The sequence below is a fragment of the Salmo trutta genome, chromosome 22, assembly GCF_901001165.1.
Source record: "Salmo trutta chromosome 22, fSalTru1.1, whole genome shotgun sequence".
NCBI classification, from domain to species: domain Eukaryota; kingdom Metazoa; phylum Chordata; class Actinopteri; order Salmoniformes; family Salmonidae; genus Salmo; species Salmo trutta.
Genome location: NC_042978.1, coordinates 21,461,667 through 21,484,836, shown reverse-complemented (window position 1 = coordinate 21,484,836; position 23,170 = coordinate 21,461,667). Strand labels below are relative to the sequence as shown.

At 40.8% G+C, this 23,170-nt stretch overlaps 1 protein-coding gene and 1 long non-coding RNA gene across 4 annotated transcripts in view; both read right to left on the bottom strand.

The window, feature by feature from the left end:
* LOC115158365 (uncharacterized) overlaps positions 1 to 23,170 on the bottom strand; it is a 111,567-nt gene that overhangs the window by 11,063 nt on the left and 77,334 nt on the right. For 2 of the 3 annotated variants that reach the window (XR_003868660.1, XR_003868662.1), the window contains exons 3-5: positions 18,646 to 18,752; positions 7,337 to 7,613; positions 3,688 to 3,772 (exon numbers count right to left, since the gene is read on the bottom strand). This is a non-coding gene — a long non-coding RNA (uncharacterized LOC115158365). Of the gene's footprint in view, positions 1 to 3,687; positions 3,773 to 7,336; positions 7,614 to 18,645; positions 18,753 to 20,430; positions 20,541 to 23,170 lie in introns of all 3 variants that reach the window. The other variant, XR_003868661.1, reaches the window with a different exon arrangement.
* sox2 (SRY-box transcription factor 2) lies at positions 20,952 to 23,016 on the bottom strand. The gene has a single exon (XM_029707209.1). It carries the CDS (start codon positions 22,697 to 22,699, stop codon positions 21,752 to 21,754), a length of 948 nt encoding a protein of 315 aa, XP_029563069.1. The 5' UTR covers positions 22,700 to 23,016; the 3' UTR covers positions 20,952 to 21,751.

Genomic DNA, 23,170 nt, shown 5'->3' with positions numbered 1-23,170 from the left:
TTCATATCATAAGCAGCGTAACCTCTATTGGTAAAACGTTTCACTGTTTCAGTTTAACCGTTTCAAAATGAACCATATGATCTGAGAATTGCACAACAGGTACATTGTTTTTGCCTTCACAGAGACAGATCATGCCATCATGTTTGCAGCAGAAGCAGTGGTGTCTAGATGTGTTTCATTTGACTCATCTTTCCTTAGGTCCTGTCTTTGGAGCGGTCATTATGCTCTGGAGGTCAGGGTTACAGCAGAGGGACCTCCATCACCCACTCATCATTGGATGTGCATCAAGAATGTCAGAAAGACACCTGGGAAAGAGACATGTTACAGGTATACTGCACCATAGGATTTCATGGTTGAGGTCTTGATGCCCTCCAAGTAAAAGCAATGTACAGTCATTAATTTATCTGGATAAAAGGGATTCATTGCCTGTCCTTATATTTTACCTTGTGTAAATTCATGTTTTTCCCCACTTTATGTGCTGGTTACCATAATGCCTTTCAGATGTACTTTTAGTGATGAGTAATTTTTTATTTCCCTTTTCTTGTGTTTTCTTTTTTAGTGTAAAGCGGTGGCAGGTAGCCTAGTGGTTAGAGCGTTGGACTTGTAACTGAAAGGTTGCAAGATCGAATCCCTGAGCTGACAAGGTAAAAATCTGTTGTTTTGCCCCTGAACAAGGCAGTTAACCCACTAGGCTGTCATTGAAAATAAGAATTTGTTCTTAGCTGACTTGCCTAGTTAAATAAAGGTTAAAAAAAAGCCCTCGCTTTGTATGAAATGTGTTATAGAAAAAAATATTTCATTGATTGATAGGGACAGCAAGCAGTGGGTTTGCCCCACCAGCAGACGGCGTATCATCACATGGCACATGCTGTCTCACCGATGGATCATGCTTGGCACGGGGCAGGGTGGGTGAGTGGGTGGGTGAGGTGGGTGGGTGGGGGGGGGGGTCCGGGTGCAGAAAGAGGCCAGGTCCCCAGGTGTGAGTAATCACCTGTCTCCCAAGTCAAACACTGATTGGGAATTTGAGAGCCTCTTAGAGAGAGAGGTGTTATCTCTGTCTGACCCACCGGCCGACTGGGGACCACAAACACAAATGCACAAACCAGCCATATCCTTCCTGCAATGATGGGGAAATGACTGATTTACAGACCCTGGTTGTGTCTACATTCAGGCCTGCCTTCAGCACACATATTGTACTGTATGGTTTATTCTGCCAGTCATTATTTGAGTTGGCCTTATATACATAAGGGAATATAATGAATATAAACCTTTCCCTGCAGACAATTGGATAAATAGTATTTCATGAAGTGGCACTACAGTTTGTAGTACTACACGTTACTGTACAACATACAAAACACTTCTACTGTAATTCACAGCACTTCAGCAGCCCTCACTGAGGGGAATACTGTTCAACATCTAGTCAAATATGCCCGGCTTAAAGACGCTCTCTGGAGTGTGTTTAGAAAATTAAGGGCCTGGATTTTTTCATAATTGTCCATTTTATCATTTTATTACAGCTAGCTTACTGTGATGGGCTCCTATTATCATTTATGAAATACAATTAAAGCGTGACTTATTTCAGGCCCCACTACAGTGAACTGCATGTGTCGGCTCTGCTATATTTAAATAGCATTAAGTAATTGGAAAAACACAAGAAGGGAAGGCAGAACATGTAACCAAATGGCAAAATTGTCTTTCTGGATTTATTTTCCCCTCCATAAATATTCCAGAGGTTCCTCTATCACACCCAAGTTTAAAGCAGAGAGGAAATAGTCTTTAACTGATACAGAAACTAATTTAGGACAGCTTTTCCAAAGAGATATGCTTTCCACTGAGAATGAACATTTGGCCCAAGCCGGCACCTTCAGTACAAAAAATGCTAATGAAGTTGATCTCTTAGCCATTCTAAACTAATTGCATAGTCGAGATTACAAAGCATTCAGTCGGTAAAAAAGGGGTTATTAATTGAAATGGTACCATATAATGCTCATATTCTCCATAAATATGTAGATGGTAATCGGTGGAGGTTGGCTGGGTTTAAATGACACTCACTAGCTGTCAGAACAACCCTCATTCACTAGGCCCCTATGAGGGGATGTAGCTAGGTCTCACTGCACATAGCAGGCCTATGTAGGCAAATAGATAGGCTTCATTTGCATGAGGAAATGACTAATGGTGCAACTGCTTTTTTTAGCATGCTATAAATATAATTTAAACATCATTACATAAGCTGTAGTCCAAACGCCAACTTTACACCCCACTTTTTTAACAGGAACTAATAGCATGTGCTGCCTATGGACATAAATGGCCTCATGGATGCCAAAGTATTGACAATAGTGACAATAAGTATTCAAAGTATCACATCTTTCCTCTAAACAAATAAAACAAAGCATTACAAAACTACAGTCTTGTTCACTTTCCCCCCCCTCCATTCTCTTTCGCTCGCTCTCTCATTTTTTCTCCCCTCAAAAAAATACAGAGACAACGCCTTGAGGCTCTCTAGTCACTATTGTGAGTGCCTGTGAGTTCTGTTTGGCCTCATTGTTCTCAGTTAATCAGCCGTGGTAAATGTGGAGCCCTCCAGCTCATTAGGATTCTCAGTCCCTCGGAGCAGAGCGGAGGTGACCATGGGAAGTTCCTGCTGGCTGGGCCCGGCCGGCCGGGCAGCCTATCCTGGAGAGAGAGAATGGCCTGATGAATTACCTGCCTCGGCTCGGACACCTTGTGAGTCCATCCCCCCCCCCCCCATGGTTCAAGAGCTCCAGCTCTCCCTTTGACTGTCTGTGGACAAGCCCTGTCTGTTCATCGCTCATCCCCGCTCAGTCACAGCTCAGTCCTCGGGTTTCTCTGTGGGACCGTGAGCAGAGGAGAGCACACCCCAGCACTCCCCTCCTGTCTCTGCATCCCCCCCGTCACGCACTGTTTACAAACACTCACTATCTACTCCCATCTTGGCCCAGCACAGTGTGGGCCGAAGAAGAACACAGCGTGTTCTCTACTTATTTCCCATGCAAATATGTTTTCTTATTTGTTCAGAGTTGTTTTTGGAGACGGAAGTGAGTTTATAATGTTCATGGTTTGTCTAAGTGTAGAAACAACTTTTCCTAATTTTCGCAATCTCTGAGTAAACTGTCAACTTCAGTACCTGCTGATGTGAATGGGACAGAAACTCCACAATTGAAGGCCTCCTCGAGCATACCTGTCACGTTCTTCAAAAGGACGGGACCAAAGCGCAGCGTGCATATAGTTCCACATATTTTATTTTAAAGTGAAACTTAAAAGAGGTTAACAAAACAACAAAGACCAAAATGACCGTGCCGTTCATAGCACACAAATGCACTAAACAAAGCAATATCCCACAAAACACAGGTGGGGAAAAAGGCTACCTAAATATGATCCCCAATTAGAGGCAACGATTACCAGCTGCCTCTAATTGGGAACCATACAACTCACCAACATAGAAATACAATGACTAGAACACCCCCCTAGTCACGCTCTGACCTAAACACCATAGAGAACCAAGGGCTCTCTATGGTCAGGGCGTGACACTTCCTCTCCATAGCTTGGCTGGTCTGAGACAGTAAACCAGTTCTGTTGGTATGAGGTGGATGGGAGAGCAGCGACTGGGCTACTATACTATAGAGAGAGGGGGTTGAGGCTGCTTGACAATAATTAGAGTTGACTCACCCTTTCCCTGGTTATAATCCGCTGGATATACTGCACTCATACAGGTGTCCAGAAAATCCAATTATCACAACCATGGCAGGGAAAACTAGAGGGGAAAGACAGGAGACAATCTGAACTAGAGATGTCATAGCCTTTTATAAAATATATATATTTAAAAAACAAATACTTTTGATTAAACTGCCTGGCTGCACATAAGGCATTATTTTATTTATCTTATCTTGGATGTGTGTGTGTATGTGGGTGTTTCATGTCCATACAAGAGCATCAAAAGTATTTAAAGTAAGAGAGGAGGAACCAATCTCCTTGCAAGATTCAGTAAATACAATAATAGTAGAGGGTAGACTTGCAAGCATGTAATGTGCTTTTCCCCCTGCTGTCGTTAGAAGAGGAGGAGGGTATATGTGCTTCCTTCCCTGCAGGGTCCCAGTATTCCCCCACTCCCCCATCCTCTCATCCCCCCAGTGACAAAGGCCTGGAGCCTGGGCCACTCCTCCAGCTACCGGCCTCCAGGAGCACCATGCTGGGGTCTGTGGGAGGAAGCCAGAGTGCCCCCCTACCCCCTCTGTCCCCCCCTGCCCCTCTCTGCTCTGTCCTCCCAACCTCGTGGCCCAAACATGTGGGCTCAAATCCCGTCAGTGCGGCCAGGCGCACGGCTGGAACAAACTCTCCCGACAGATGGAGTTGGCCTCTCCTCCACCACATTCTCCTTTAGAAGTCCTGCATCTCCTCTCTGACCTGAGTGATGGCTGCCCTGTGAGAGGCAGATGTGTTCCCATACTACCAACGTTGTTTTGAAGTCAAGAAAGATCCCAGATCACTACATTCCTGCACAACAACATTGACAATGTCTACACTTAGTTTGATACTTCATGGTTTTCCTCCCAATGACTTGTCTCTATGAGGGCTGTAGGTTACAGTATTAGGAATTAGTTAAAGCCTTTTCAATACTATATTACAATCCAAAGTACATAGATGTTTAATCAATCATCTGAAGACAATGGGATGTGTGAGCAGTAAAACGTTAATCTTCAAACATGACAAGTGGACAAAGCGCCATGTGTGTGAGCGTAATGAGTCTCGACATACCCATCCGGAGTTTGGTCAATAAAACCAAGCATCCCAATGGGACTTCACTCTATTTGAATTTCAACAACCGTTGAACAAAGCAAATATGAAACTCCAATATTCAATCATTGCACTACTTAAATATTTAACCATGGAAATGAGCAAAAGTAACAAATCCTGGTTATCCCTTTCTGGAAGCAGCCTTCATAAAGTCATCTTCCTACCATCACAACAATGTCGTGACAATGTAATGTAGACTTTTTAACTGAAGATTCCATAATGGGTTTCACGTCTCCAGCTTGTGTCCTTAACTAACATAAATAGACTAGGTTTTGCCAATTCCACTGTGTCCCTTAAGATGCTCTCATTAATTTTAGATTGGGTCTAAATTGAGTCTTACTCTTTGTGACCAAGGTTTTAAAATTAGATTAATTTCTATTCAAATTGTGACTTGTCCTGAAATAACCATCCTAATAAGAGATTGATTATTTCCATTTCAGATATGGTGATATTCCACTGTGCTTTACAGTAAATCACCTCGTATTGGATCCGCTCTGCCCCCATGTTGCCCCATCAAACTGAAAGACTGGAGAAGGCAAGTGCTTCACAGTTAACGTGGCTGGTGACACAGACACATTAGGTTGTTGACTTGAAATAGCCATATTTTACGGTCCTTAAACCTAAAGAATGTCATTGTTCCTGAGCACAGGCCAGCTGCAGCAGAGGACCAACACTGCGCCACCACCGAGGAGGTGTGAAAAAAGGAAACTTTGTGTTTCCACCACACAAAACTCTTATGACAAAGCAGGGAATAGTTCACAGAGACATGCCACATTCCACAAGGGCCCAATGCGTCTTTCTCTCGGCACTGTGTGTGACAGAAGTAGGGGTGGAGGGACGCTTTCACAATGCCTGGGGACATTAAGGGACTGAGAACTGGGATGTGTCCCCGTCTGAAACGTCACTACCAGAATAGGGTTCAGTAATGTACACTGGTTTTCTTTACATATGTAGAGAAATTAGGGTGGACGTAGGAACTCAGTGGTTCCATGATGTGTTGTACCGGTTTGTTAATGAGGGAAATCCAAGCCAGGTGCACAAGAATAGAATGGGGACCAGGCTTGAGGATACTAAAAAGTGACAGATACTGTAAATAATCTTAAAATGATCGAATAGACATGGATTAGGATCAGATCTGGGCCGGTTTCCCAAAAGCATCTTAAGGCTAAATTCATCGATAGAACCTTCTTAGGAGCATTGTTAAATCGGCAAACTATTCTCCTAAACCATCGTTGTTAACTTTGCACTTGAAAACGCTCGTAATCTAATGCCTGCCTCAGACCACTCCTAGAACAGAGAAGTGCGTCGTAAGTGATGCTTTTTTGCCCTCACTTTGTACACAGAAGATGTCCGCGAAACATAGAATCACATGGTTAAGCCATCTCTCTGTGACCGCCGATAACTTCATAAAAAAGTTGACTACAAATACAGTCTTTGCAATTGATACAAACAAGCGACGTATAAAACGATGCTTCAAACGAAAACAGAGATGACTGGATTAAAATATAAACCGTAAACTATAGGCCTATTTCAATCATATTGAAATGCATTTCATGTTCAATCAATTGAGCTCTATTTTGCTACTTTTAGTCTACTGTCTGTAATTTGTCTCAATATATTCCATGATGTGTAGTCATGCGCAGTGATGTGCCAAATCTGTGATTTTATGCATTTTTAATGAGAAGCATTAGAATAAGCCGCCTCAATATTTGCAGCCGTAGGCGGTAATATCTTTCTAGTAGCTGATCCGTCGTCAGTATTGTGAAATAATTATAATAAGGTAAAATTTCAATGGAGAAAGCTGAACCGAGAGCAGCGCTTTCTCTCTTTCCATCCCATCAGTATCGACACATGCTCCAACAACGCACTTAGCGACCGTTCTCTCTGCGTGGTGTTTTGGGAAACGCATGTTACATCTTCGGCCGTTGTAGGTAAGATGCATTGTTAAAACACGTGTAACACGAAGCTTCATTGCTATCGGGAAACCGGGCACTGATGTGTAAATTGATCAGTAGACTTTCTTCGGTCTCTTTCTGGCTGCGTTTACACAGGAAACCCAATTCTGATATTTTTTTCACTAATTGGTGTTTTGACCAATCAGATCAGCTCTGAAAAAAATCTGACGTGAAGAAATCTGTAATTAGTGGAAAAAATATCAGTATTGGGCTGCCTGTCTAAACGCAGCCTCTCTCTGAGTAATTACCACTCAGCTGTTCTGAAGAACAACCAATGGCAGTCTTCCAATGACTGTTCATATTCTTTGTGCCACGCTCAATTTGGAATAGTGATTGTTGGGCCTGCCACCCTCTCAGGGCATTGGAGAATGCAACCAACCAGGAAAAACAAGCATGGCAAGGCTTCTCAGAGGTAATGGGAAAAGTCTGAATATTTCTCAATGAAAGAAGAGAACACTTATTTTTAGAGGGGAGGAGTATTAGTAATAGTAGCTGTGAGCAATAAGGTGTACCAAGGTGTAGCAATGGATGACATGCAACCGGTCTCTTCTCTTCAGCCCCAAACCTACCATATCTGGTGAGGTATCCGTCTCCTGGACAGACAGGTGAGGTATCCGTCTCCTGGACAGACAGGTGAGGTATCCGTCTCCTGGACAGACAGGTGAGGTATCCGTCTCCTGGACAGACAGGTGAGGTATCCGTCTCCTGGACAGACAGGTGAGGTATCCGTCTCCTGGACAGACAGGTGAGGTATCCGTCTCCTGGACAGACAGGTGAGGTATCCGTCTCCTGGACAGACAGGTGTGTCTTGGTCATATGGATTTCAGCAACCTCCTCTCACCTTTTCTGTAACAAAATAAAGCACATAAACAAATTATTGTTTACTATGTGTTACATATGTATTTAGAACACCATGCATTGTATCTGGGAGCCTTTAGATCGAGGAAATATATTTTTCAGGCAAATCAAATCTAATTTTATTTGTCACATGCACCGAATACAACAATATTACAGTGAAATGCTTACTTACAAGCCCTTAACCAACAATGCCGTTTTTAAGAAACAATAAGATTTAAAAAAATATTTTGTAAATAAAATAAAGTTTTAAAAAAAGTAACATAAAATAATAATGAGGCTATATACAGGGAGTCCGGTACTGAGTCAATGTGCGGGGTTACAGGTTAGTCGAGGTAATTGAGGTAATATGTACAAGTAGGTAGGGAAAAGTGACTATGCATAGATAATAAACAACGAGTAGCAGAAGTGTAAAAAAAAAGGGGGGGGGGGGGTCATTTGATGAAATGTTCAGCAGTCTTATGGCTTGGGGGTAGAAGCTGTTAAGGAGCCTTTTGGACCTAGACTTGGCGCTCCGGTACAGCTTGCTGTGCAGTAACAGAGAGAACAGTCTATGACTAGGGTGGCTATATACAAATTAATCACTTTAGGGTTGCCATTCCAACATGAAGTCCCCATTTATCTAGTCAAAAGGAAACCATTGTTTCCACACCAAACATTGAAAACAAATCTCTGTAGAAAGTTTTTGAGCAAGCTTGTATAATCACACAGAGGGTACCAGAAACAGACAGGCCTGTACCAAGACAGACAGTAGGGAGCAGAAAAGAAAGTGTTGCCTTGTGTTGGACTACATACTGCAGCTGCCTCGCGTTCTTCCAGTGGTTTAATACACATGGGCATGTAATGAATGGGGGCCGCTGTGTTACTGTATGTTACTGTAGGCATCTAGCTCCTATAACCCCACTACAGGCTGATCTGAGGGCTCCACTGCGAGGAATAGCAATCATAATTCTTCCCCATCATAAAGAGGACTTGTTGGGGATCCGTGTGGTCTGTCTGTCTCTTACAATACCCTGCCTTCAGGGCCTACCCATGGCCAATGCCAGCCAGACCACGTTGTGTTCTTTGGCTTGGCAGTGTCTCTGAAACACAGACTGTTCACTCTCCTTGGAGTGGCTCAGAGGAACTTTATTGAAGATGTAGATAAATAGGTTCAAGAAGGTTAAACTTTTTAATGGTAATAATGCCAGGGATGAAGAATATCCTTATTGCAATGTCCCCAATTCCTTTCCAATGCAAAATGTTTAGAAATATACAGAATTGTACTTTTGTTATTAGCTCCAGACCAACAAGGATTTAAACTATATGCTGAATTATGAAATCCTTTGACTTTTAAGTAGATTTCCCAGAATGCATACAGACATGGTTAACATGTTTTCTTTGGGTGCTTCTGCTTCAGACAGCATGCTAGTTATTATTGTGCCAACATGACTACTGAAATCACCATATGTAATTCTAACTTGCAAGGAGAACTGCAGGTGGCTTTACAGTGACTTAGCCGAAGCATTAACCAAACAGAGGTGTGTGTCTACTTTGAATATCAGTTTTTCTGTTACAGTTGGAGCACAAGTGGCGAATCACAAGGCTCATATAAGATTTTCAGGAAGTCACAGCTCTGAACGTGACCGATGAAAATGAGTATTGTATTTTCAAGATTTACCCAGTTTGAGCCACTTGATCACTGTTTGTATACAATGTACCCATAGAATATCACATTTTTTCATACAAACGCATAGGCCCTATACTGATTTTGTGTGTTGGATTGGAAGTGTCAGCGAATTGACCATAACACTATCAAAAACCAACTTCCTTATCATTAACATTTCTCCCAAATATTCTCCTCATATAGGTAAAGCCTATGTAATTGAGTGTGGAGGAGATGATGAATAAACAGGGTTGAAAAGCAGAAGTCCTGTTGTGTGTGTGCACTGCACTCTGTGATGGTGCTCTAGTATGTTTGTTCCAGTGAAAGAGGGGCCATGTTCAGCCCAGACTGGGCCCCCATAATGCTGCAAACGCCATGGATTTGGAGCTATCCTTTGTTGTCCCGGCATGCTGACATCACATACTGCTGATGGGCCGAAATCCCTCTTTCTCCAGCACCAGCACTTTTGAAACAAAACTGCCATGACACTGATGAGCAATGCCAACTTGCCAAAAAATCCCTCATTAAATCACACACACTGGCACCCAGTCACCTACACACATGCACGCATGCGCGTGCACATACTCACACAGACACACACACACACACTACGCCCAATAAATCCAAAAGGTAATCAGAAATATATTGCTGCTGCCACAAAAAAAATGGTTCATTAAGCCTCTACAAGTGGATCTGGTACTTACTCTGTTGTCGCTGATGCCAACTCTGTTTCTGCACACTACCCTGTCCTTCACCAAACAAACATCAGCAGGAAGAAGTGAATGTGTAAAATCGCTTTTTCACATTTTAACAAACAAATACTGAAGCATTACTACAAACAATGTTTAGTGGCAGATATTATGTTGAAGACATAAATGCTTTGTATGCTTGTGGCCATATTGGTATATGAATGTGATAGTAGAGAGAAAATGGTAGGTTAGCCATTTGCATGGAGTTATAAGACACAGAGAATGTAAGGATAGCTCTGTGCTTACCATGCAGTGTTTACAGAAACATTTGCATAGGAACACACATGACGTAGTTCTCTTGAAGGGAGGATTGATTAGATATGAGGCTAAATAAAGCAAGAGAGATTCTCCCTCTCGACTGAGTTCAAGTTTACACCTATTGCTGAATCCATTCAGTTTGAAAATAATAGTGAAACACGTCCATTGTGCTAACACAGGATCACTCCATGAATGTCATCTCCAAATAACAGAGCGAGCGTTTTTCCAGTTATACGAATGGCATGCACCTTGCAGCACTCTCTTCCCTATGGGTACAGGAAAACTGCTGGGATGATACAAGCTCTCAGAAGCATTGCATAGGTCCCACTCAAACACAATCAAATACAATCAATCACAATAGCATCCTCAGGCACTCAGACTAGTGTCCTCCCTCTTTCTATCTCTCTCTCACTCGCATTCACACACACACACACTCGCGCACACACACACACACTCTCACACACAGAACACCCTCTAGAGAGTAGCAGTCTGTTTAACGTGACAAATAGCATCATTTGGGAGCCCATGGGGCATATCCAGGACCAAAGAGACAGCAGATTGAAATATCCTGTGAAGAGCTGCCCTTTATTCACACATGCTCCTGTGGGACTCGCCATGACAATTTCAAAATCACTGATAAAGTTGACACATATTTGCAGGGCCATGAGCACCTTCACCCTTCACCCAGGGAGGTAAGCCATATCCTCAATCCACATGGAATGACATGTAAGCAAGCTAAACTTTGTCATGGAAAAGCAATGGTTTCAAAGTCATAAGCATACGTGACCATTCTAAAAACATTAAGTATTAGCAAAGGTTGGATATCTGTATTTCACTAACTTATGTAAACTTTAGTTCTCATTAAATATAGACATGTATTAATGTAATTGATCTACTAGACAACTCAATATGAAAACAATTACTGGGGGGGGGGGTATTTTTGTGGTTTACAATTTTTTGTGGGTTTTTTTATCAAGTGAAGGGGAAAATGGGGACTTTCAGAACTGCATGAACACCCTGACAACTCTCAATCAAACATCACTACTAAAAAATACTGTAAATCCTCCCAGTAGATCGGTGAACTCCAGTGACATGTAATGCAACAAACCGACACAATCTTGAGCTGATTAAATAGAACAGCCGCTCTGTGCTGCACACACACGCACACGCACACACACACACACACACACACACCAACTCTCTCCTAACTGCTGTTCTGAAATCTTTTAATGGACACTTCTAGCACACACCCATCGATGAAGAGCAGTTTTAAGGCCTCCCTTACTGAAATCTGTGGAGATCTGTCAGTGCCAACTAAATTCTCACCCAGGTTGTCAACCATGCCTCTGCTAGACAGGGTCACAGGGTTAAAATCGATTTCGCAGGCCACCTGGAGAGCCTAGGCTGCAAACTGACTCAAAAAATGTATATCAGACTTGCTTACCACCCAGGGCTAGGCCAGGGCTAACACGCCCACTAAAAAAGTCCCAGCCCAACAGAAGTTGGCACAGGCAGAGGCTGGAGCTGTTGACCCTGCAAGCTGACCTCCTCAAACTTCAACTGAATTGTTCTGGCAGTTTCCACGGTGACGAGGCACTCCAAGCTTTATCCTACTTACTGAAACAAGAGGGACTGTAATCTACTGGGCAAAAAAGTTGCATCTCCTTATTTTCAATGAATGCCCATTTTATACGGTACCTTTTGCCGTTTATTTTGTTAATAGGTTGGATTTCTTCAACTGTGTTATATTGACAATCATTTATTATTTACAAGATTATAATTTATATATTTATAATAATGATAAAAGTCTTGTAATAATGGCTGTTGTTGTGGAGGAGTAGGCAGTTTTTGTGCTTTTTCTTGTAGTGTTAATGTGGTCAAGTCCCTCTCTGCCTCCCCTCCCCATGTATGAATAACTGTTATTAAATTCCATTGCAGTCTTTCAATTTGTACTGTCTAAATGTCAATAAATGTTGGCTGAATAAAAAGCTATCTGAGTCACCCAAATCTTTGTGTTTACTGATTGTTCCTGTCCAAGATTCCGAGCACAATTTCCCCTCACACTACTTCAACGAACTGGGGTATCAAAAGGGGAATTTACAAATACAGATTTATGCAATCACACTAATCTGAAAGAACATCAGTGTTGCTCTCTTATTAAAACCACAATTTCATATCATTTCCACTTATGTAGACTTATTCCACCTGTGTGCTACTTTTGGACAACAATGTTTGAGATCAATTCATTTTTAAAGTATTGTTTTGTATGAGGAGTTTGCAATTCATGAATTAAAGTTAAATTCCCTTTCTGAATTGAAAACTGAATTGACCCCAACCCTGATAGACAATACTCTATTTCCAAATGTTGTGTGATATTTTTTATAAGACCTTATAGAAAGCGAGGACTGAACTGGTTTATTATTGAGCAGCCCTCTCAAACTTTTTACTCAGAATTTCAGAATAAAAAGTGGTTTGATACTTTACTGTATCCCATGGAATGCAACAGAAATCGCCCAAGGGTCATCCTTTGAGCTGCTTCTTACACAGGCCTAGAGTTCAAGACAATCAGAAATATTGTACTGAAAGATAGGCTTAGTCCTAAACAAGATGACTATTAATCAAAAACTGCACTTTTCAAATGTTACCTTTTCCATTCCCTGTCACCAAGTTGTGATTCGATCGATTGATCCATTTAATTAATTTTCCCTTTCTCCTCTCGCCCGGGGCAACTGTGTGATGGAGTGATGTTCTGATTGCGGGTTTGGATGCACGCGCAGTAGAAGGTACTCATGGTTTAGATGTCCCGCTTATCATCAAGCAAAACGTCACATAATCAATAAGAACGTTCCAGCTGTCTGGGATCTTCATCTCTTCTTGAAGTCGTAACTTGGTCTGACACCCTGCCAACTGTGTGGCCTCGCTTCGTATGGCCATACACTTCATCAGTTAAGCAATGAGCCATGGAAATATAGGGCATTACTTCCTTATGTAGACCTACAACCATGGAAGGTTATACAAAAATATGTTCACGGTGGCCCTCTCTCTCTCTCTGAAAAATATATCTTGAAGCAGACGATATGTTTTTACTTGTGGTAGGCTAGGCTACATAACTCGTTTCACTGCGTTATGCTAATGATTGGGGCCTATAGCGCAGAGACAGTGAAATCTCATCCAGGCACTTTTCTGAGGGAGATGTCATTTCGCAGGGAGGACACAATGACGAGCTCGGGAGTGACAGAGCTCTGATCTCCGCGATAGGGAGATAGCCACCTGATTTAAAATGGTTCGCTTGTTCCCCTCAGTCACTCGATCAGCGTGTGAACTCTTCTTATTTACAATCAAATGCAGTGCAGAACAGCATACCTCCAACCCCCTCTGTCTCTTTGCCCTATATTTAACTAAACCCCGCAACAGGTGCAGCTCGCAAAACCCAATAGTGTAGACCTTTATAACAAATTAATTAATAGTTCATTATTATTCACTGTCTTTTGAGTAAAACGTAATGTTGTGTTTGCAATAGTGGACGTTTAATAAGAAACGAAAAAAATGCATTATGAGAAATATATGAATAGCCTAATGTTTCCCAGAAGTGAGTTTCATCCTCTCCCAACCAGGGCGCTGTTTACCCCATGCAGACAGACTCTTGTCGCATCTGAGTCATGCCTCATTATCAGTCACAGAAAAACGCCTTGGATGGTCTCTAGAGACTTTTTTTAATAGACCCACTTTTCCATTCCAGAACGGTTTCGGCAGAACGGCATGAGAGAGACCATTCAAAAACGGAGAGCCACAGAGCAGTCTTGAGTATTATAATTAGGGTGATGCAATCCATGGAAATGTATGGATTCAACATAATCGACTTTCCAGTACTGGTGGTAGTGATAGAATAGGCAAGCAGTTGGAGGATATAATTTACTGTTGGAGGGAAGTCATCCGTAATTTAGTATATTTAACACAACCATTTTGAATGATCAATGATTTACCGTGAACTCATTACATTTTTCAGTCTCTGCTTTATCATTTTTTTTTACTTATAGAGGCGCAAGTTATAGAGGATATTTGTTCGATTGTGTCATACACTCACATAATCTCACACTGGGAGGAATAATTCTGCTGTTGTTTATTATTACGACCAACAAGATGTCATTTTTATGTCAGAGCAGGCCTATTTAATTGAGTTTTATTTAACACATTTATGTCTCTAACTCCACTGAATAGGCTAGGCCTACTTAAATCATGGTATCCAATATCGGTATCCAATATTCTCGTTTTCCTATCGGGAAAATGTGTACGTTTTTTAAATATGTAGATATGTGATCATTTTAGTTGTTTTGTCAACAAACCCACGTGCTCAATGCGAGTAGTTCTCCAACTTCCATTGAAATGACTCGGGCATCATGTCTAGAGAAATATAAAGGGCCGTTGTGGGGCCCTTTCAGTGCTCAGACAAACTTTGTATACCCTTTATTCTAAAGCATACAGAAAATGAGCCGCTAGCAAACGAGCTGCTGTCGTAGATTTATTTCCAGAAACAATCTCGGTCTGACACAGGAATAAACAACATATTGATAAAGTGGGACAAGGCTAAACTTTTCTAGGCCTACAGTTCAAACTGTTTGCCCAGCTACATGTCTATATGCTTATATTGAATGATTGAAATACTGTATCTAATGATTCTACTTTTTTTGAATTTCTTATTGATTTGTCTAAAATCCCGAAATGGTCTTTCCCAGGTGTTTATAATGTGATCGTTGATCAATATGAGGTGCATGAAGCCTGAAATCGTGAAGGAATTAAGTAAACAATGAGACCTGCTGTTGGGGAAGTCAGCGCATTGTTGTCGACAGAGGGTTATATAATACCAAATAAGTTAACAGGTTAGTCAAATTTGTCACCATTTGATGCTTGTTGGCTAAACCTGTGCTTAAAAGGGGCTAAATTGAAGATATTAGGGGTACCCCCCCCCCCCCCCCACCCACCCACCCACAAACACACACACACACACTTCTTAGAAAGTGGTATGTCAAAAGATAACTTACAAATGAAAAGTGAACAAAGTACTTTTTTGTTGTAAGATTTAATCATGCATAGTGTTCAGCAATGATATTTATTAGGCAAAAGCAAAACCTAATCACAACTGTGTTTGGTTAAAGGCCTGAAGGGAAGCATCAACACAGCAGCACAACTATTAAAAGCTGTCTGAAACAGACGTTCTGCTCACCACCGCGTGCACTCAGCTCCTCGCCTAGTTTTTATCCCAGGCTGTCAGTGGTCCATAAAGCTCGAGCTTGATCTGCATCTTACTGCACACCCCTGCTGGCTGCACCGCTGCATCAAAGCATATATTGTTTTAGGCATAGGGTGAACAGACCAATAACTGTGGAAACGCAGAAACACTTGTCCGACTATTGTTGCGCATGGGTAAACTTTGTTTCCGCACAATAACAGCCAAACCAATAAAGTGCTACGCTTTCACTTTTCGACACGATTAAAATGTATTCAGCCTATCGTGTAGTATTCCGTCATCACTGGTTGCCTGACAGACTGCTGTATACATGTGTCAGTAAAGACCAGTAGCCAGACAGATACAATGTCCCTGAAATGAAAGTATTCCAAGTCCGCTCAGCCTTATTTCCCTTGACACAATGACAATGTTGACAATCAAGATATATATATTTTTACTTTAGCTATAGGCAACCTTTTAAAGTTTTCGTTTAGACTCTTTGAATGGGAAGGAGGCAGTGGGCAGAACAATGCAAATAATGTTCATGTTTCCCTTCCTAGAATAAAGGAATTCGAGTCATAAATGGTGAAGGCTAGAACGGACAGTGGACGTGTCTTCTGCTCTACTAAGTTCAATATCTTTGCTGTTCACTTGTAGTGACCATGCAGCTATTGAAATCTCCACAATTAGATGTGCATTGTTCCCTTCCCAACAACACTGCACAGAGAAAAGGTATTCACTGTCGGAGCCAATCCAGCGAAGCGTTTGACGTTATTAAAAAAATAAAGAGATGGTGATTTATATTGTTGTTCAGTAAAAGGGCCAATTATCAGCTTATATCCCGTCATTGCAAGTGTATTAACTTGAATTAGTTATAAAACAATGTATATTTAAGTTTGAGATGCCACTTTTAGCATGTCCCTCTCTAAAACCGGCCCCATAAATGGTATGTAAACTATATTAAGCGGTGACATGCTTTTCATCATAAAAAGCATCATCTTCCAATATTACAGCAGTTCGTTTTTTTTTACTGCATCCCATCATTGGAAGAGCATGCAATAAGCTGTTAATAACCTGATTAGTGCAGATATGTTCAATTCAACCAGCAACAAATACTCTCAACTTCTCTCTCAAAAGTGTTCGTTTGATATGTTTTATATTAAAACACAAAACAACTGGAGTCACTGAAATAGTGAAACGTGAGAGACCAACTGTTGTATCTAATCAGAGCTACGTACCGCGGTTTGATTAGATTTATAGGCAAGTGCCAGCGGCCTCTATAGCAACTTGAGTACAGTGGTATATTGTATTTACTGGCACACTGGTAGGCTACTAATCCATTGAACTGTCGTCCCTGTTCTAATCCCGTCTCTCCTAGAAACCAGAATATGTAATGAGTTTAGGGCCGCTGTTTTACAATTTAAAACCCACCATCAATCAAATTAGGGCGTGTCCACAATCGAAAACAACTAAATGGCCATGGTGATGATTATGAAAAAGAAGGTTCGACATTTTACTGTTATTAACATCCCACTGGGCACAGACATCAATTCAACGTCTAGTTTTGATTTACATTTGGTTGAGTTGTTAACTAATGTGAATTCAACGTGAAATCAACAAAAACTGTCACCATTTAATTGGATTTTGGTTGAAAGTTGGCTGAAAAGAAGACGAAATTCCGTTACATTGATTACTTTTTTCGAATCCAAATTAGTCTTCTACGTCGATTCAACGTCATCACATTGAATATTTTTGTTGTTGAAATGACGTGGAAACAACGTTGATTCAACCAGTTTTTGACCTGTGGGACAAGATCACACCACATCAATCAAACGGAAATAACTTGAAGAATGTTTTAAAATAATGTATGATGTTTTCAAAGCACACATTTTCATATGGCTATAAACCTTTCATTATCAAACATGAGTGATAAAAACAGAAAAAGTGATCATTAACAATCTTGAGAGTCATTCGGTCCCGCGCTTGTGTAGGCTATGTCGGTATATCTGCTGGCGAGCTGGTAAGGCCTGCACTGATATGAGAATGTATGAGAGGCGCAGAGATGATGGCATGCTGGCTGACAGTGTGTGGTCTATTGAACAGAATGCGCATTTTGGCCGCGCAGAGAGACCCCCATCCCCCTGCTTCCCTGCACCTGCACTGGATCAGGGAGCGACTGCCATTCACCCCACGAGAGACTTAAAATAGATGGCATATCTGACAGATTTCAATTCAACGAATCTCACAATGCTGCATCCCCCCACAGAAAGCCGTCCACTACAACCCCCAACTCCTCAAACTACAGCAGAGAAAGCGAGAAAAGTAATTACTATAGAGAAAAGTCGTTTTCTTTACAGTGTAGTTATTAGTTAGAACGTTATCAATGGATAGGCCCAATGATGTGAGTAACGAGACATAATATTTTCCAGCAGAAATAGCCTAATAAGTTCGTAAAAATATCAACAACAATACAACAACATCAACAATACTAATAAGTAATCAAATATAATCTTTCAAAATCTATTATGCCACCAATCGAAATAAAGGTGTAGGCAAATAGTAATAATCGTAGGCCTATTCTTGTTGTCTATGCAATTACTTTAATCCAGATGTTTTATTCAATACATAATATGTTTTAAGGACACACTCTCGCACGTGGTGTCCAACAAAATATTACCCAAGGAGAAAATGAAATACTCTATTTACCATAGTACATCTGACGTCATTGCTCCGTACTATCAGTAGGTTAAATCTGGTGACTGATTAGGTGTTGGATTAGTAGCCTAGTTGGCGACCATTACTTGTGCGCATATTCCACTACCTCTGGACCAGAGAACACTATGGGACACATCTCTCACGTTTGTATATAATTTATCAAACGATACACATTTTATTAACTACAAAAGTTGTATAGCCCTACAAATATTACATAGCCTATATCTTATTAAAATGGAGGTCTCTTGCCGTAGGCTATATCTTGCTACCCATATGAATGAGATCTGGACACTAGAGATTAACATGTGTTTATACACGTTGGGCCCTCATATGTTATGATAATTACTTTCCAGGAAGAGCGTGTCATTTCACAAAGATATCAAAAGATAATATCTGAGGGGTTTTACTATGAGCAAAACATAGCGCGCTTACCACCTGTTGCTGTCCAAATAGCTGCGGCAGACTCTGGGCGGACGGCGGAAGAGCAACACCAGGCCTTTTGGAACCATTGGGTCCTCTTCTTATACAGCGCTGTTATCCTAAATCACACAAAACGATATATTTAGTTGTCAATGTTTCATGAGTGCCTATATCCAAGCATATGGGAGCCTACGTCCAAGCATTCAAAACATGAGAGGATTGAACACAAACCAGCAGTTTTAATATAGGCGCGCCATTGAGCGCTTTGAGATTAAATCACGCAATTGAAAATAATTTTAAACACTCCTCTTTTATACTTTCCTCCTACTGTGGTGAGCCAACAGGGGGATTCCTTGACTGATTACTGCTCCTCCAGGGAATAGAAAAAGCATTATATCCCTTATTCAACGTGTAGAAGACGAGAGTCTCTCAATGGAAGTCCAACACAAAAGTCTCAAGTTCAATAGGTCCAGTAGCCTAATAGAATTGCTAGTTCATGCCCTGTACCTTATCACAACTACTGGGAATATAGTCGACACCTCTCTACGAAAACGTGCTCCGTTTATATTTTCATGCATGTTTTTCACTTACGTGTTTGCAATAGACTTTAAAGGTAAAATGCATATAGGCTATCAAATGTGTATTTTCTCCCATTCCCCCCCCAAAACACTAATGAAACTACAGCTAAACGCTCATACTTCAATATTTCACATATGATGACATGGGCCAATCCTGCTTCCATTAAATTTAAATAAAAACCCTTACACACTCGACCTTTAAAAATCCTAGTTTATGAAACATGTTCAGCTATTACAACCAATTCTACTGCTTGTATAAATAATTAATTGAACCACTGCTCCCTGACCCCTTGAAAGTCCGGTAGGGACACGTTTTGTCGAATAATACTTTGAAATGAGCCCTCGTCAAATATTCATTTAGCGGTTAATGTGAGCTCCTCTCCCCTGAGACCTAGTGTAATAGAAGCTTCCCAGCCTTGGCAAGCAACACTGCAAATCTACCTCTACAGTTCAGGAGGAAAGAAATGGTTTAACATCCCCAGATTTAAAACGTTGTTATATTCAACGCATAACCTCATCTAAGGCTTTTTTTTAAACAACAGATGACAGTGCGAACACTTCAGGCAGGATTTTTTTTTTAAAGGTTTGCCCATCGACCCATGGACATGAACTGTGTGAACCCTGGTTAACTTAAAAGTATTATTTGGAATAAACAGTGAATTCAATGGCCACTCGAAGATGGAGCTGCAGTATTTAGGCCTCTGAGTGAAAATTATTTGAGATGTTTGGGTCTTTTGATTCTTTGCAGAAATACTTTCCATTTGATTTAATCATTAAACAGGCTACATTTAGTGTAAGACAGTCGAGCAATTTGATACTAAACGAATAATCAAATGAATATGGAGCGACATGAAAAATGCTGTTGATGTGGTGCTTGCATGCTTTCAAGACAAGTAGGCCTATAGGCTTGTAACAATATGCCTATTTGTAATATAACATATTTCTTTCGTTGTTGCTCAGTGGGTCTATCTATGTTCATATATCAAGAGCCTTTAATATTATTACATTTTAAATTATCGATACTACAAACATGCCTTTATGTTGTCACATTCAAACTTTGTTTTCTGATCCATGAGAGGTAAACCTATTTCAAATCAGTATAGGTCTGTTTTAAATAATATGCATGCCCCGAACAAACCTGTTCTCAATTTGAATTAGAATTAAAATAAATCAAATGATGAGTGTTTTGATTATGGAAAAATATAAAATGAACGAATACCTTGGTGAGAATCTTGAACATTTTGGCCGAATAATCTTCACCTCAAAGCATTGGTTTACAGGCAACAAACTTTGCACGATAGTCCTTCGTAATCCTTAGGCGCATAGCTCCTTTCACAAAAAAATGAAAACGTCGTTAACCTGAGTCTTAATCATCTAAAGATTTAAAATGACAAAGGCATGCATGCGTGCACATGGACACAGAAGCGACCACACAATAAAATGATTTGCTATGATTTTGTCTTTGTTGATAGTTATGATGAAATATGATTTCAGATTTAGCACATTATAGCTTTATTTTATTCCTGTGTTTCCTTGGATTGTAAAAAAATATATATATATAATAAATATGACAGAATATGAAAGGCTATCAAGTTCTTACATATTATGAGATTAATAAATATTGACGCAACATGAATAACATAAATGCAATACAAAACATGGACAATCCACAACAAATTGAGCGTGGATGACAATCTTAGCTAATGAATTAAATGATAAATAAAAACAAAACTCATACAATTTCAAGTATCCAAATTTCAAAAATTTATTCATTTCAAACTGCATATTGAAAAAACTCAGCTGAAATTGTAACTGTTATAATGATGATATTAGTTGGAATATATATACATGAAGTGTTGGCAGCTGCGTACAGGCCAACATTTAAAATACAACTACGGGAATGAAATTTGAAATAAAAACTTAAAATATCACAGTAAATATACATAAATCGTACAAATCATTAGAAAATAAAGAACACAAACTTTATACCTCTAACAGATGAAAAGTGGGAGACAAAATATAAATTAACAATTATGCTTAACCTGCAAGGAAAGGTTTCTGCTTCTTCTTCTTTTTTTTAAGGAAATTAAAATGGTTTAGTACTAATGACCCTCAAGGAGAAACATTTACCTGCTTTGCTTGTACTACCGCTATTCCAATGTTTGCAGTTTTAGAAGCATCTTGAACTCAATTTCAATTCTGCCATTTTCTTTGCTGCAGACTTTCTGATTATAAAAATGTAACCTCTTGTAGTTTACAAACATTACATCTGATTGTTATGTTTCTTTGATAAATACTGTACAAAAGGTGATTGCAATAATAAAACATCTGATTGAGACTCTCCCACTTTCTACTTTCCAAACTTATACATCATTGAAAAACTTTTGCAGAGTTCCTACCGTTCTTCTAGAACTTATCTTTAGAATAGAAAGACAAAAAAGTTTTATGTTCTTTCCTTGAGTTCTATACAACATTTCCCACCCCAAATTTTCTGTACAAAAATAGTCCAGAGTAGTCCAGTTTCTCTTATAAAAGTTAATTTACATATGTGATAATGGGAGTGTGCCATTAATCGTCGTGCCGGGTACAGGTGCGCTCTGGTAATGTTGGGACATGTGGAGTCTGCTTTGAGCAGTTTGCTCCGGCACCTCAGCGCCCGGTAAGTACATACTGATCATGTCCCGTAGGTCTCCTGTCTGACATGGAGCACCCCTGGAGTGAGACGACGACGTGACTACGGGGGGACTGGAACTGGACTCTGACTTGACCACCGAACCCATGGAGCCCAGAGTCATTCCAGGAGTGCTCTGCTGTGAGTAGGACATGCTATACGTGGGTGATCCGTTCATGTAGGTCTGGGAGTTAGTCATGGAGTTGTACTGAAGTGCGCTCATGTCATAGCGGTGCATTTGCTGCATCTGCGCGTTGTTGTGAGCGTTTAAACCAGGGTGCTGCCCGTAGCCAAGCTGCTCCTGCATCATGCCATAACCTCCATTTGTCCAGCCGTTCATATGTGCGTAACTGTCCATCCTTTGATTAACCCCACCGCCCAAGCCTCCCCCTACACCCACTCCCGCGCCCATGCCATTGCCGCCCGGTGCAAGAAGCCCACCTGGCAGAGTGTACTTGTCCTTCTTCATCAGCGTCTTGGTTTTCCTCCGGGGTCTGTATTTGTAATCCGGATGTTCCTTCATGTGGAGAGCCCGGAGACGCTTCGCTTCGTCAATGAAAGGTCGCTTTTCGCTCTCAGATAGAAGCTTCCACTCGGCCCCAAGTCTTTTGCTTATTTCCGAATTGTGCATTTTGGGGTTTTCCTGTGCCATCTTTCTTCGTTGTCCCCTCGACCAAACCATGAAGGCATTCATGGGTCTTTTGACTCGGTCCGGACTGTTTTTCTGGTTGTTTCCAGATGAATTTGAATTCCCAGTACCCCCAGAATTTGTCTGGGGTGCGGGGGGTTTCAGTTCAGTTTCCATCATGTTATACATTATTAACAGATTTTTATTAAATTTGCCCGACCAATTGAAAAAGTCCAACTCAAAAGGTAGTTAGCTGGAGTTACCTTGTCGTTTTCAGTAACTTTGTAGAAATAGTAAACGTCTTTTTGCTTTGAGCCAGTAGGTCCTGTTGTGTCCACAAACTTCTCTCTTGGTCTCAAAGAATCAACAAACTACTTTTCCCTCTTCGCCAGAGCCTTGACAACTCCTGATACTTTTTGAACAAGTTAATAGACAACCATTCATGTGATGAGGGCTGTCAGGGAATAAATGCCTTTTTACCTGACCAATCACAGAGCGACTGTTCCCTCGGCCAGGATTGTGTCTTTTATTTAGCATAAAGGGGCGGGGTTACTTGCGGTCAGTGGTGGAGCACTGAGGCAGAATCTGCTGTTATCAACCAATAGGCCTAAGCTATATATTTATTATTGCAAGTGCTTTAAGTGGAAACATTTCACTAGG

Bases quoted from the DNA above. Each gene is read 5' to 3' on its own strand.
- sox2 (XM_029707209.1), bottom strand. From the start codon at position 22,699: ATGTATAACATGATGGAAACTGAACTGAAACCCCCCGCACCCCAGACA.